The sequence below is a fragment of the Moschus berezovskii genome, chromosome 7, assembly GCF_049115385.1.
Source record: "Moschus berezovskii isolate FMDL1 chromosome 7, NW_MosBer_1.0, whole genome shotgun sequence".
Lineage (NCBI taxonomy): Eukaryota > Metazoa > Chordata > Mammalia > Artiodactyla > Moschidae > Moschus > Moschus berezovskii.
Genome location: NC_142466.1, coordinates 102,367,425 through 102,383,776, shown reverse-complemented (window position 1 = coordinate 102,383,776; position 16,352 = coordinate 102,367,425). Strand labels below are relative to the sequence as shown.

General features: G+C 36.6%; 1 protein-coding gene across 5 annotated transcripts in view; it reads right to left on the bottom strand.

The window, feature by feature from the left end:
- SLC44A1 (solute carrier family 44 member 1) overlaps positions 1-16,352 on the bottom strand; it is a 233,538-nt gene that overhangs the window by 91,488 nt on the left and 125,698 nt on the right. For all 5 annotated transcript variants that reach the window (XM_088838227.1, XM_088838226.1, XM_088838224.1 and 2 more), the window contains exons 5-6: positions 10,825-10,915; positions 1,881-2,050 (exon numbers count right to left, since the gene is read on the bottom strand). In XM_088838227.1, coding sequence (XP_088694353.1) covers positions 1,881-2,050; positions 10,825-10,915 — 261 coding nt within the window. The remainder of the gene's footprint in view (positions 1-1,880; positions 2,051-10,824; positions 10,916-16,352) is intronic.

The following is a 16,352-nucleotide window of genomic DNA, read 5'->3' as shown; positions in this document are numbered from 1 at the left end:
CACTTGAACAGCATCACTTAAAACCAAAAGCACCTAACTGTGGGTTTATAAACGACAGAACAGAATACATGCAAATGCATATGGGGACTCAAAGACAGCACAGAACTGTTGTGGATACCACGGGAACACATCAGAACTCGCATGCAAACAGAGATGACAACACACAAAGTGTAGAGAATGACATGCCATGTTCGTGACCAGAAAATTACCAAACATAGACAGAGATCAGTTAAATTAAATGCTACACTTCCTTGTGTCATCTATGCATTTCAGGACCAACTTCTCTGATGTTTGTTTTGGCCAACAAGTCAGATGGTATATTATTTTTTTCTAGTTTTTTTGCCTCTAAAACTCCAACATATGGTCTGACTCTGTAGAATAATATCCTGAAAACTACTGAAGTCAAAATTCCTGACCTACTTCTCAACTGGGGTCAGGAGTCTTGATTAAGAAGCTCTTCAAAAAGGAGCAAAGCTTAGTTATTTAGCCAACTCCTATACCCACTCCAGTGTTCTTGCCTGGAGAATCCCAGGGACAGGGGAGCCTGGTAGGCTGCCGTCTATGGGGTCACACAGAGTCGGACACGACTGAAGTGACTTAGCAGCAGCAGCAGCATACCCACCCCAATGTGACAAAATCTTGAGTGAAAAAAATCCCAAAACAAAAAACTGAGAGGATTTAACCCTTGCATAGGGAAATTCACTTCTGAAATAATAATTTGTTTATCTCTAATTATTTAAAGTTTTGTTTCACAAACAAATGAATAAAAATCTTAAACCCCAAAAAGAAAAATATTCTAATAAAAAATGGAATTCCAATGACTCAACAACATTATTAGCACTACATTTCTAGGTTTGGATTTTTTTTTTCTTGGTTCAAGTATTCAACTATTTCAGAAATCAAATAATTTTTACATAAGGCTAGACTAATAGTCAAGTTTTCTTGGGCCATTTGCAAAGCCAACTAAATGGTTGGGATCTGTGACTAGGTAATGTTATTGAGGTACTCACATTTGCAATAAATGTACAGGAACCAAAAACAGATGGGAGCGTTTCAAATATCACAGAAATAGCTTTTCATATGGACAGCATTATTTCAACTGAGTCAAGTACTACCTAAGCAAAAAGAAAATACTCTCTAATGACAAGACAGAAATACAGCTAGTCTTCTCAATGACTATAATTGGTGTTAACAGGCATAAACACTCATTTTACGTATATGACGAAATAGTTCTTTGGTTCCTACTACAGTTTACTTCTCCCAACTAAAAAAGTCTATAAATTCTGATATGGCTACATACAGTTCTAGGATAATATAGGAAACTTACAACTTGAAAATCACATTTATTTATTTAATTACCTATCTATTGACCAAAAAAGTCAATGGCTAACAAGTGGAGATTTCCTAATTTTTCCAGCAATACAGTAACATTAATTGTGGCAATGAAAAAATTATATAATCCAAATGTAACCTATCAGAAATTTATGTTTTTTGATTGAAATATATGAGAATATATAACCTCTTTTTATAAGCAAGTAAGCCTTTTGGAATCATAACTAAAAACAAAGGGGGTGCTGACTCATTAAAGGAAGCCTCCTATTATCATACTAAATGTTATTATAGACTTAGTAACCAAAGTTTGGGAATATACCAGTTTTCTCCAATGAGAGAAAAAGAAGGGAAATGAGTTTCAGATATATATATATATATTCCTTAAAAAATATGTGTATACTTATAACTATATATAATCTGAAACAATTATTTTGGCTATGGGAAGTTAAACAATTTACAAGTATCCCCAGCAGTATTCATATTTTGGTTAAAAGAACAGTCTTCTACTGCAATACTATGTAATAGCTAATAATGAGAAAAACAATTACCTAGTGATAACAAGCAAAGTCCCAATATAATTTCTTTGCTGGTCATTACTCCACTAATCAGCCTGTGTAAGACACTATTGTCACTGACAAAGGTGATCAGGGCCTCTGCAAACTTGGCATAGCAGGAAATGTTCACAGGAGCACAGCGATGGAAGAATGGAATAGGTGCACTGGTGACACAAGAAAAAAAATCAGAAAAAAAATTACTCCTCCTTAATACAAATGCCACATCAAACACACAAATGAAAGGTGAAAATGACTGCAATACACTCCACCCTCCACACATCATATGGGAGCTAAGAGCTGTGAGCTTAATGCTATGAAGATGACTGTCATGGGGCGTGATGCAAATCTTACCACAAGCTTATCAAAGAGGGTGGAGTGCATATTCCAACAGAAGACATTACCCTCCCCTTCTGAAAAGAAACACACACACATGTACACACATACACAACTACCAAAAACAAAACCAAACACTTAAACTCCTCAGCCTACACATCTATCAATCAAGAGGCAGATGACAAAACTTACAAACATATACTTTATTGAACTGAAAATTAATTTTTGCCATAAGCTATTTAAAAATAAAAAAACATATACTTTTGCTTGATATGTGCCACCATTAATAGAATATTTGCTCTATCAGAACCACATACAAAACCTTAGATTAAAAAAGTTATTTGAGGCACCAGCTTAATAACTCATACAAAGTAGTCATACCAAGACATCAACATACAGCAGAATATGCAGCTGTTTGAAACAATAACTATGAATGCTAGCATATGGAAGAACTTATAACAATACAAGGGAAAAAAATGAAAAACATATCTAATGTGATGATTACATCTCTGTATTAAAGATCTAAGAATGAGAACAGGGGAAAAACTCTAAAGAAAAATCTCTGCTTTGTTATAGTCATGGAATTATGGACTATTTTCTTTTCTTTTTATATGTTATTATTATTAGGAGATTATTTGTGTCCAAAAAAGAATCAATTATATCAGGTTTATACTTACTGCAGCTCTTACTTGTGAAGGAACACAGTTATGTATAAAGCATGGTAGAAGTATAGTTTGTTATAACATGGTTCTATTTTAGCTTCTGAGAGCATGTGTACATCTAATTAATGAGAGATTTTAAGCAAAGCTCTATGAACATGCCCTCAGTTGTGATTTGTTCAAATTCTAGAAGAGCCCACATGTGTCCCTATGCACAACACATGTTTACATGTGTATTAAGTTAAAATTTAGTCATTACTAACATGAATCCCACATTTTCAGAATTATGTATAGGACTATCAGTCATAGTTCTAAAATAACTTTTTTGACTGGACTGATGTAAGTGTGTTCTCATTCTTGATTGGTACTGTATTTTGGTCAAATTGGAAAACAGATTACATGGTTGAGCACCAAATCCCAAAAGTCTCTAATCTCAGCAAAGCAACTTTGTATGACCTGAAACAAAACACTGTTTTTGTTTCCTTCCTCCAGTAAGAATGTTTCTTTTCAAGTAAGAATATAAGTGAACTATTTATTGATTTTCCTTAAATGTTGGTACATGAGCACCATTGGGAGTAAGAATAAACAACATCTTCCATGCTATTAAACTTTACGGAGCAATAAAATAATGCAATTTTAAAGATCTAGCCTTACCTTACTTATGCTTTAGAGTAAAATATATCCAAAAATGACAATGATAGGCATGCTTATTTTTTAAAAATCTGCTTCCAAATACAAACGTGGGTGTATTTGTATATACCTACAAAATGGTGTTGGTGAAAGATAATGCCAAAGATTTGATATTTTGACATAAACTGCAGAAAGCCAGAGCATTCTGAGGAATGCTTGAATTACAGGTATATAAGTCACCATTTTTTGATCAAAAGTTGTTTCATTAATGATGTGAAAATATATTAAATTATAGATTGCTTCTAGATAAAATAGATTTAGTTAGAAGTATTATAAGAATCAAAAAACATTAACAAGTTCTTACTCAGTGGAGACTAACCTGGGACAGAAACCTTTAAACTAACAACTGTGTTGTGACCTACAACTGCTTTTTTCCTGATACTGTCCTTGCCAGGTTAATGTCCCTGTCTAAGGACTTCTAACCATATTTTAAGCCTGGTTCTCTATCCTTCAAAACTAAAATCTTCTCTGGTCTATGAATGTCTACATCTTCATCTGCTTTATTTATTATCCTAAAATCTCTGATGTCAACTCTGTTTAACTCACCTGCCTCCAACCTTGAATATAAAATACACCCACTCAAGAACACTGATGTTCTGTTGTCACACCCACCAATTTTCTTGGTCTTACTCCCATTTTCCTGTTTCCTGTCACATACCCATAAACCTCAAACTCTGTCAAGAAGTGGCTCCTCCTAAATCTCCCATATACTAACAGGATGTTGATATATTTTTATACTCAGAGAGAAATACACATCATCTCCCAAAGGGAGTAGAACTTGTGACAAAGAAAACTGGACCTGGGTTCAGAAGCCCTGGGTGATTCTCCTAACATCACACAGCTGCAGGTCACTATGTCTTTCTGCTTCTCTGTCCCTCCATCTGTCAGCTGAAAGGGTAGGAGTAAGTTCTCTGTCTTTTTACATCATCTTCTTCATCATCATCATCATGCTACTCATAAGTCAATGATTCTAAATTAATATGAGCAGGATGCCCAGTAGCTTTAGCTTTTTTCTGCTTTTCAAACTTATAATGAGAATAGCTGACTTGAAAAGGGAAGAATTATAGTCTTAATATTCTAAGCCCTCATTTTTATTTAAGGGGAAAAGCTGAGTGATATCAGCTCTGAACTTATCCTTTCAAGTCACTTGTATACTGTATATAAACACTAGGTCAATCATAAAGAATACTTTTATAAGTATCTTTCAAAGAAGTGGAGTAAAGTAACAATAGTTTGTTGCCTTACAATTCAATCTATGTCAGTTTAAAAAAAATCTGACAGCTCTAAATTTAAAGGTATAAAAATAGCACAAGCTGATTAACTACGTTGTCTATCTGATGGTCAAAATCTGTTCTTGTGGTAAGGAATAACAGGTAAATCTAGTGTTACAGAATAAAAGAAATAGAAGGTAAACAAAAGAGAAGATAACATTTGGACACAACAGCAAAAATGAAATTAAATACTTAGCTTCAAAGTAAAAAGTATTAGATTCCTTCACCATTCTTTTTTCTCAATTCAACTCTTTCCCAAACAAAAACAACTTGACCAGTCACAAGTTTTTAATACTTGAATTGCTTTACTATTTAAAAATTCTAAGTAATCATGGCATTGAAATGGTTTGTCTTATATTTTACCACTTAAATCCCATGTGATATAATGAATTTAAGATGAGCTATCTGATTTTGTATATCCCTCAGAAAAATTACACTTCTGAGAACCTAGTACATGAGAGCATTTCTACGTTAGTGTCTAACCCAAATGACACACTCTGTGCTTCTTAATTAAGAGGTAAAGGATAAAGAATTCTGTTTTTAGAAAGTTTTCTACTTTTTAAAGCCCACAGAATACTGAATCTTTAAGAAGTCAATGTCATTCTATTAGGAACTAACTGATGCTGTTTCATATTATTGAAACATTAGTCAACAAGAACAAATGAATTTATAATGAGTCTTTTAAAGATTTTTTAAATTAGCCACTCATAAGAAAACTGATCACTTCAGATGCTGACTGCAGCAATGAAATTAAAAGACGCTTACTCCTTGGAAGGAAAGTTATGATCAACCTTGATAGTATATTAAAAAGCAGAGACATTACTTTGCCAACAAAGGTCCGTCTAGTCAAGGCTATGGTTTTTCCCGTGGTCATGTATGGATGTGAGAGTTGGACTGTGAAGAAAGCTGATCTCTGAAGAATTGATGCTTTTGAACTGTGGTGTTGGAGAAGACTCTTGAGAGTCCCTTGTACTGCAGGGAGATCCAACCAGTCCATTCTAAAGGAGATCAATCCTGGGTGTTCATTGGAAGGACTGATGCTAAAGCTGAAACTCCAATACTTTGGCCACCTCAAGCGACGAGTTGACTCACTGGAAAAGACTCTGATGCTGGGAAAGATTGGGGGCGGGAAGAGAAGGGGGCGACGGAGAATGAGATGGCTGGATGGCATCACTGACTCTGTGGACATGAGTTTGGGTGAACTCCGGGAGTTGGTAATGGACAGGGAGGCCTGGCGTGCTGTGATTCATGGGGTCGCGGAGAGTCGGACACGACTGAGCGACTGAACTGAACTGAAGAAAACTGTATCTTACCTTGGCAAACATATTGCCATTTATCTGCCTTTAAGTCCAGATTATCACAGTTAATGAGCTCCCTCAAAGTATGATGACAAACAATGCCTAATATCTTTTGTCCATATGCCTTCCTTCATAAGATGGAAGTCTGCACCTCACAAAACTATTTTAAACCTCCAGGTTATAAGTAAGCTATTACACTTGATTTCTAATTAAGTTTTATTTAAGAAATAAAACAATAAAAAAAAGGGTTCTGGCAATATCTCTATAGCATAGCAAAGGCAGGAAATAAGTAATCAAGAATCTAATGGCACTATGCAGTGATGTTCACGTTTCATTTTATTTCTTTTCTTTCCTCTTTCATTTCTATATTTTGTTTCCCCGCCTTCAAACCAACTGTGGTATAGACTTTACAAGATCTTAAATTCAAATTCTGATTCTCAACAGTTAGTTGTGTGACTTTGAGCAATCTGTCTAAAAGGGACAATATCCTTACAGGCTTTTGAGACGGGGAGTTGGTGATGGACAGGGAGACCTGGCGTGCTGTGATTCATGGGGTCGTGGAGAGTTGGACACGACTGAGAGATTGAACTGAACTGAACTGAATAAGATAACACAAGAAACTTAAAACGGTGCTTGACACCCAATAGATGATTTATAAATGCTAAAGCCAAAGCCTTTGACTGAGTGGATCACAATAAACTGTGGAAAATCTGAAAGAGATGGGAATACCAGACCACCTGACCTACCTCTTGAGAAACCTATATGCAGGTCAGGAAGCAACAGTTAGAACTGAACATGGAACAACAGACTGGTTCCAAATAGGAAAAGGAGTATGTCAAGGCTGTATATTGTCACCCTGCTTATTTAACTTATATGCAGAGTACATCATGAGAAACGTTGGGCTGGAAGCAGCACAAGCTGGAATCAAGATTGCTGGGAGAAATATCAATAACCTCAGATATACAGATGATACCACCCTTATGGAAGAAAGTGAAGAGGAACTAAAAAACCTCCTGATGAAAGTGAAAGAGGAGAGTGAAAAAGTTGGCTTGAAGCTCAACATTCAGAAAACTAAGATCATGGCATCTGGTCCCATCACTTCATGGGAAATAGATGGGGAAACAGTGGAAACAGTGGCTGACTTTATTTTTTTGGGTTCCAAAATCACTGTGGATGCTGATTGCAGCCATGAAATTAAAAGACGCTTACTCCTTGGAAGGAAAGTTATGACCAACCTAGATAGTATATTAAAAAGCAGAGCCATTGCTTTGCCAACCAAAGTCTGTCTAGTCAAGGCTATGGTTTTTCCAGTGGTCATGTATGGATGTGAGAGTTGGACTGTGAAGAAAGCTGATCACCGAAGAATTGATGCTTTTGAACTGTGGTGTTGGAGAAGACTCTTGAGAGTCCCTTGGACTGCAAGGAGATCCAACCAGTCCATTCTAAAGGAGATCAATCCTGGGTGTTCTTTGGAAGGACTGATGCTAAAGCTGAAACTGCAACACTTTGGCCACCTCATGCGAAGAGTTGACTCATTGGAAAAGACCCTCTTGCTGGGAGGGACTGGGGGCAGGAAAAGAAGGGGACAACAGAGGAAGAGATGGCTGGATGGCATCACCGACTCGATAGACATGAGTTTGAGTGAACTCCGGGAGTTGGTGATGGACAGGGAGGCTGCAATTCATGGGGTCGCAAAGAGTCGGACACGACTGATCAACTGAACTGAACTGAATTCACCTTGATCCTTCACTTAAAAAATATAGATATATAGTATTTTTTTTCATGACTATTAGTTTCTTATTTCTGTATCATGTTAATTCTCTAACACCTAGTGTCCTTTCTGGCATCTGAAAGTATCAAAATAAATGTTTGTTTGATGAATAAACTGAAGTTATGAAATCTGTTTCTAGTACTGCAGTTTTCTCTAGCTATACTCAGAACTTTAAGCATTATAAATATATAGCCTGGCTAGAACTCCCCATGGCTACCATGTTCAGCACGTCACCAACAGAGTTCTGAATTTGGATACAATATGGCCCTTTCTAGGCACTGGTTTGTAAAATTCAAAAGCTCTTAGGAACAGTAACCATTTGGCAATTGTGTGGCACTAGTGTTTTACTGCAAATTAGTTTACCACTGTTTTTCTTTAAAATAGACACTACCTTCATCTGCAGAAAGTTCCTGAGTACCTAGGAAGGATGAGGAGATAGGAAGGTTCCAGACATCGATACAGATAATACTCTGAGCCAAACACCAAGCACAATAACGTGTGTTTAACACACAATATCTTATTGAATTCTTACAGCAATTCCATGCAAGAGGTATTGATATTCCCACTTTATATATGAGGGACTTTGTTTACTAAGAGCTTAACAGACTTGTTTATGCTGAGGGCCATTTGCCTGCATCACAGGTTTGCCTAGTGTTAGTCAAAAGTGTTAGTACATATAAAAAAGTCAATCAAAGTAGAGTCCCTAGATCTTACTCGTCTTTGGAGATTTGGTATCTAATCTATGTGTGAGACAGGGTAGTGACCTAACTTTCTTATTAAAACAAATTTATTGTTCTCTGATCCTTTCACTTTGCTTGCCAGATACTAGATTTACTACGTACAAGGTCTTGATTTGCCTTCCTTCTGTCAATTGTCTCTTCTCATTTACTTTCCAAAAAGGTGAGTTAAGACAAAAGTGACAGATTGTGGACTACTAAGATAAGTAAAAACATGAGGATCTTTAAATAAAGTATAAACATTTATATAAACAGTTTTCAGACAGTATAGATTCATCATTGCACCTTGGATTACTAAGACATTAGTGGATATCCATGCTACCAAGTCTGTCCATAACATTCAAGCCCCTAATTCTGTTTTCTGTCCTAGTGAATCCCCTTAGGATGCTGTACATGAGACATCCACGAGTATGCAGCCAAGACGGGACCATCCACCATAACCAGAAACGGGCAGTTCCCAACATGGTAGAGTCAGAGGTCAGAGGTACAGGAGGAGATGTAGTATGAACTGCCCTCTACCCTAAACCTACCTATATTATACTAAAGCAGGCAATTTCACTCTCATACCACGGTTTTTTCATACCTATTACAATATATTTATGCCTTAAAATAGTGACTCTATACTCAAATATGTGTTTAAAATAGGGATTAGCAGTTGAATAGATAAGAGAACAGAGCTTTTCTTGTTTCTACATTGATAATTTTCTCTACTCAAAGAATGTCTTTTCTTTACTGTCACAGCCTCCCTAATATTCTCAATTTTCATGAATGGAGTCTCCCTACCTATTGGTCTAAGTGGATAACTTGTAGGTTCTTCCTATTTAGTATCTTTTAAAACAGTCCCATTGTTTTTATGTCTGTAGGCTTTAAATTTTAATTTCAACAGCAACTTGACAAAACTAAATGTGCAGGAAATCAATTAAACTGATATGTCCTTGTCAACTTTTCAACAGAAAATTTCAAATTCAAGTTAATGAAGCATAAGTAATACCCATAAGTCAGAAGGAAAGGAGACATAAGATAAAAATTTTAACCAACAGCTTGCTATAATATACTAAGATACAATAAAAAGTGGTTTTGATTCAGTATCCCTGGGAAATATTCTTGTCATACATGGTTAGTGATATATGCTAAGGTTCTTAAGATCAGACATGCTCCAAATACTATATACCTAATTCTGAGGATATATTCTACAGTGCTTGAGAATCTATTTCTTTTTTAATAAAATCAATTTAAAATTTTAAAATATGCCTTACTTAAAACTATTATGAGAGCTGTCCAAAAAAAAAAAAGAAAAGATAAAAGAAGTATCTAAGGAATTCCCCAGCAGCCCAGTGGTTAGGACTCCACGCTCTCACTGCTGAAGGCCTGGGTTGATCCCTGGTCAGGGAACTAAAACCCCAGAAGCCCAAACCTGTGTGACGTGGCCCAAAGTTTTAAAATTCTTTCAAATAAACAATATTTCTTGCTTCATCTTTGTATCCATTACATATAGTAGGTACTTAACAATAAATGTTTGTTGATTAAGACAAACAGCTTATTACAGAGAAAGTACCTAAAGGATATAGCCAGAAATAAAGTATGGAGACTAATCACTGGCATATTTTTAAATTTATAAAGGTAATTCAAAAATAATACCAGTTAGGATGATCAACTTCAAAAGAAACATCAAAGAATCTTTTGAGACTGTGAGAACTGACTTCCAAATTTTGCCATACGTGTTATAATATCAACAGCTTTCTATACTTGAAAACTATGACATAAAAAAAAAAAAGTGAGGGACTTCCCTGGTGGTCCAGTGGTTAAACCTCTGCCCTTCCACTTCAGGGTGCATGGGTTCAATCCCTGGTAGGGGAACTAAGATCCCACAGGCCACTAGATGTGGCCAAGAAATAAAATAAATAAATTAATTAATTTAAAAAATTAAAAAAAGTGAGCCCCCCAAAGAAATTTAAAGTATTTGAGAATGAGAAATGTTGTCTGCCTGTGTGTATGTGTGTGTGTACTTTAAAATAATGTGAAATTCTTGTTGTCATTTCTATTACTACTTTAAAAATTGTAAAAGTACTGAAACTGCACAACAGGGATCATCAAGTCACTCTTTTCTCATAATATATACAGTTTAAAATCTACCTACAAAAACAAAAGTCACAAGTTAATGAAACACAATAAAATTTACCTCGCTGGAACAGGTAGTTTGGGGCAAAGACCTTTTGCTTTTGATGATGCATATTCAGAAGGCTTTAGGTCATAGCTGCATAGTGCTGAGCCTGTTGAAAGGAAAGCTATATGTTAGCTAGCAGAACAGAATCTGAATAAATTCTTTTATTAATTCATTTTAATTTTTATAGGTTAATATTAATTCAACATATACAACCTTCAAACATTATAGAATTAATAAAAGTTTGACTTGGTCTAATAATATTGATCCTCAATCATTTGAAACAGACTCTTCTCTGGAAACTTATATACAAAGTTAAATTAACAGTATTAGGGCAATAACAATAAATATTAGAGCTATCTTCATTGAGTGTCATATGTCAGGCCCTATATAACATATATACACACACATATATTTTTATAAAGAGTCAACTTTTCATTGTAACTGACCTAACTCTGTCTAGGAATGCCTTCAAACAATGGAAAAAACTAACATGATAAAATTCTCCTGAAGAAACCAAGAGTCTTTGCCAGCCCCAGTGCTTCTGAGGGTTAGGCTGAAACCAGCCCGTTCGTGAGGCTGGTTCTGTTCCCCATGCAGGTTTCTCATCCCTAGAGAACGACTGGGGATGGGGAAAGGACCCGTTTCCTCCTCCCATCAAGCTGTGAACTCACAGGTGGGTGAATTTCTTCTCTCTCACATATATAAATTTATAATTTACTTTAACTTTACTAGGCAGATATTATTAAGCCCACTTAACAGAGAATAAAATAGAGGCTAAGCGATAAGGTAAACAACTGACATAGCTAATAATTAGTAAAGCTGGGAATAAACCCTAGATCTCTTTGGCTACAAAGCTCTTTGTCAACTACATATGTCATCTCTCCTTCCTACGCTTTCCATTACTAAATATTTAAGATTGCTGCATATAGCACATAGCATTCAGATAATACATTACTTTTTTCTTATGTAAGAGGCATGAGACAGTAACTGTAAATAAACTGAACTAACTGATCAATCAGTTGATCAAAGGAGTCTCAGTTTTCAGATAGTTTAAAACCGCTTAAATTCAGTCTTGCTGCTGCTACTGCTGCTGCTGCTGCTAAGTCACTTTAGTCGAGTCCGACTCTGTGTGACCCCATAGACGGCAGCCCACCAGGCTCCCCCGTCCCTGGGATTCTCCAGGCAAGAACACTGGAGTGGGTTGCCATTTCCTTCTCCAATGTGTGAAAGTGAAAAGTGAAAGTGAAGTCACTCGGTCATAACTGACTCGTAGCGACCCCATGGACTGCAGGCCACCAGGCTCCTCCATCCATGGGATTTTCTAGGACTGGAGTGGCTTGCCATTGCCTTCTCCATTAAATTCAGTCTTAGATTGGTTATTTTCTGACTACATGGCCAATACATACATACACACACACATACACACATACATACATACATATATATATGGGCTTTCCTGGTAGCTCAGCTAAAGAATCTGTCTGCATTGCAGGAGACCCCAGTTTGATTCCTAGATTGGGAAGATCTGTTGGAGAAGGGATAGGCTACCCACTCCAGTATTCTTGGGCTTCCCTGGTGGCTCAGCTGGTATCTGCTTAGAATCTGCCTGCAATGCAGGAGATCTAGGTTCAATCCCTGCACTGGGAAGATCTCCTGGAGAAGAGAACGGCTACCCACTCCATTATTTTGGCCTGGAGAATAGTCCATAGGGTCACAAAGAGTTGGACACAACTGAGTGACTTTCACTTTAATATATATATATATGAAATATATATATATATAATTTAATATATATATATATGAAATATATATATATATAATTTAGATGGATACAGTACACCAAATCCTCGATTAAGTCTTATTCAAACAACATGCTAATTTTACAACATGACAACTATTATACTATAAGGTTCATTGTACAAAGACATTGTTAGCTAGGGACATTTAGGCTTTAGTTCTAATTTTGCTCAGACCGACTATATTATATCATGCAAATTGTTTGTATTTCATTATTGAAGTTCTTACTAGGTTACTAATTTGGGCAAATACTTTATTATTAAATACAAATAGAACGGCTTTGCATTTATATTACAGCAATAATGAGATTTTGCACTGTATCACCATGCAATATGTTTAAAATATAATGTGAAAGCAGATTTTAACACTGAATTAATTGTGAAAACATCATGTGAGGACATGAGAAGGAACTAGAATGGAATACAGAAAAAAAAGATTTGTTGGGACAACAAAATGGAGAGGTTTATTTCATTTACATCTTGCACTTTCAATCAAAAGAATTTGAGAAAGCCACAAACCTGCACTGCATCAATAATGCTGCCCCCAAATCAACTTGTTAAGTGTTTGAATATGTGGGCTTAGTAGCAATATTTACATAAATACATGTAGCATCTATTTTATATAAAAATATCTCAGGTAATTGGGCAGTGTAAAATATTTTTAAAGAGATACTTGAAAGTTGCATGGCATTGTTCTTCAAGTTTCTGCAGCTCTTAAGATAGACTCAGTAGGAAACTAAGTTTCTAAAATTGTTTTCTATCATTCTCTTCCATTTTAATGACTTAGTTAAGCAGGAATATTAAGCACCTAACTTGTAAAATTAGGCTTTCATGTTTAAAGATAACACCACTAGATACTATTATAACAATTTTAGAGAAAATATGACAGCCATGGCAAGCAAACACTTTAGATTAATTGTAAAATAGCTGGAGTCCTATTATAGAATTGCTGAAGAAAAAATAGCCACTGTGCCAGTAACTTCAGGGCAAGCACCCAATGTGATCATCAACTTCCTGATCTGAATTGTCAACTTACTTCTTTCAGAGTCCAAGATGGAATTGATTTGCACAACATGAAAGGCCCTAACTAAAGCATATTGTATCAGTGCTGTCAAACACACTGCTCCATTTGAATTCAGTGAACATAATCTTCATCCCCACCCTTTTTCCATTTTAAAAAAGGAGGTCAGCAGGTGCAACAGAGTTCAATTTTATAAAGACTTTCCCAGGATAATGCTCAATGAAAGGATAATAGCCTTATCTCTGATGGTATTCTGGGACAGAGGCCAGTACTAAATAGATCCTGTACTAAATAGATTAAAGGAAAAAGAACTTTACAATGTCCTGGTAGTAACAAACAAGGAAACCTTATATTGCTTCCTATTCAAAGGACTGATGGACAGAGAAGCCTCAATGAAGAACATTAAAACAACCCAGAAACAGGCAATGCTTTACAATTGTTTCTCTTTTCATGTGTATTGCTAATGTATTTTTAGTGAACTCTTAAGGTAGTATCTATTTTATTTTTTTTAGTAGTAGAAGTATAAGCAATAGTAGAAATATAGACATAAGATGTTTGGTTATAAACAGCAAGAGAATATTTTTCTTCTAACGCAAAAAACAGGGAAAAACCATGCTAGAGTAATGAAAAGTCTAAAGCAAAGAACAAAAGCTTATCAAAACCATATCAGAGGCAATCCATGCAACTCAGCCAATGTTATTCAAAGGCCATCAGAATGAATGATCTTAGGAACCTAACTTGGGTATATAAGCATTTATCTTGGTAAACAGTTGCTATAGTCCCCAGAATGTTTAACTACTACAATATTTCAAATGCCTTATAATAGTTAATTATTTTTTAGCTCAATATCACTTATAACAACTCCACTAAGAGGTATGTTTCCATCACCATGCTCCAAACATTACAGATGAAAAAATATTTTTTTCCATCACCCACTCTCTAAATCAGCTCTGCCTCCTCCTGTTTTAAATCTACCCCAGGTAATGGCTCCACCATTCATAAAATCCCCAAGATGAAGTATGGAGGTCATTCTGTATCTTCTTTATCTACATCTTCCATTTATGTCTTCTCATATGGAGAAGGCAATGGCAAGCCACTCCAGTACTCTTGCCTAGAAAATCCCATGGATGGAGGAGCCTGGTAGGCTGCAGTCCGTGGGGTCGCTAAGGGTTGGACACGACTGAGCGACTTCACTTTCACTTTTCACTTTCACATATTAGAGAAGGAAATGGCAACCCACTCCAGTGTTCTTGCCTGGAGAATCCTAGGGATGGGGGAGCCTGGTGGGCTTCCGTCTGTGGGGTCACACAGAGTCGGACACGACTGAAGTGACTTAGCAGCAGCAGCATACTATTCAAGACATTCAAGATACCAAGTCCTGACAATCAGACCTTGCTACGTTATTTTTTTAAAATAATTTTTATTTAGTTATTTATTTTCGACTGTCTTCACTGCTGCACACAGGCTTTCTTTTCGCTGCGATGTGCGGGCTTCTCATTGCAGTGGCTTCTCCTGTTGCAGAGCACGGGCTCTAGGGCACTCAGGCTTCAGTGGCTGCTGTGCACAGGCCCAGGAGTTGTGCACACAGGCTCAGCTGCCCTGCAGCACACAGGATCTTCTCAGATCAAACCTGTGTCCCTTGCATTGGCAGGAGGATTCTTCACCTCTGAGCCACCAGAGAAGTTCTCCATTCTGTTCCGTCGCTCAGTCGTGTCCGACTCTTTGCGACCCCATGGACTGTAGCCTACCAGGCTTCTCCGTCCATGGGATTCTCCAGGCAAGAATACTGGAGTGGGTTACCGTTTCCTTCTCCAAGAGAAGTTCTAGATCTATGTTATTTCAGACCATCATGATCTCTTATTGGGTCAGTTAAACTACTCTCTCAGAGGGGTTCTTACCTCCATCTGGCACACAACCTTCAGAATGATTTCTGTAAACTTGGGATTCGTTTATTATACCTCCGCTTTCAGGACAAATTCCAAACTCCTTGGCTTCAAGGCCCTCCTAAGGCAGGCCTCTACCTAAAACCCCAGGCTCATTAATAAACTACTTATAATTCTTGCGGTTTCTCAAGCTTCCAGGCTTTTTCACATGCTACTCCCTCTGCTTGAGCTGTCCTTTCCTAACTAGCATCTGAAAGAGTGTTCAAGTTTGAGGAGAATTTCTACAAACTACAAGTTTTACCTCCTCCGTCAAGTCTTATCTGATGCACCCAAACAAAGCTATTTACTTCTTAGCTGTATTATAAAACACATGTTATTTTATAATTTTTTAGTTTACATATCATTTCTGTCTTTAGAATGTGAGCTCTTTGAGAACTGTGATCTTATGCCTTCAAAATATCTGGAATTTCTATTTCCTGGCACACAGCGCTCAAAAGCCATCTGTTGAATAAAACAGACATCCTGATTAACAACCACAAAAAAGAATTATTTTAACCTCTTATATTTTGGTGTTACATGTTATATATAATGATATATGCTTTTCACCATTCACTACAAAGTATACTATCTAAAACGTGATTTCTAAACCTCGGTATTAACACAATTCTCAGGCAGTTCTTGGTTGTAGAGCTGCCTTGTGCATTTGCAGGATGTTTATCAGCAACCCTGGTCTCTGTCCACTAGATGCCAGCAACCTCCCTGTAACCTCTCACCCAACTGTGACAACCAGAAAAACGTCTCCTGACACTACTAAACATCCTGGATGGGGAGGGGGAGGAGGTA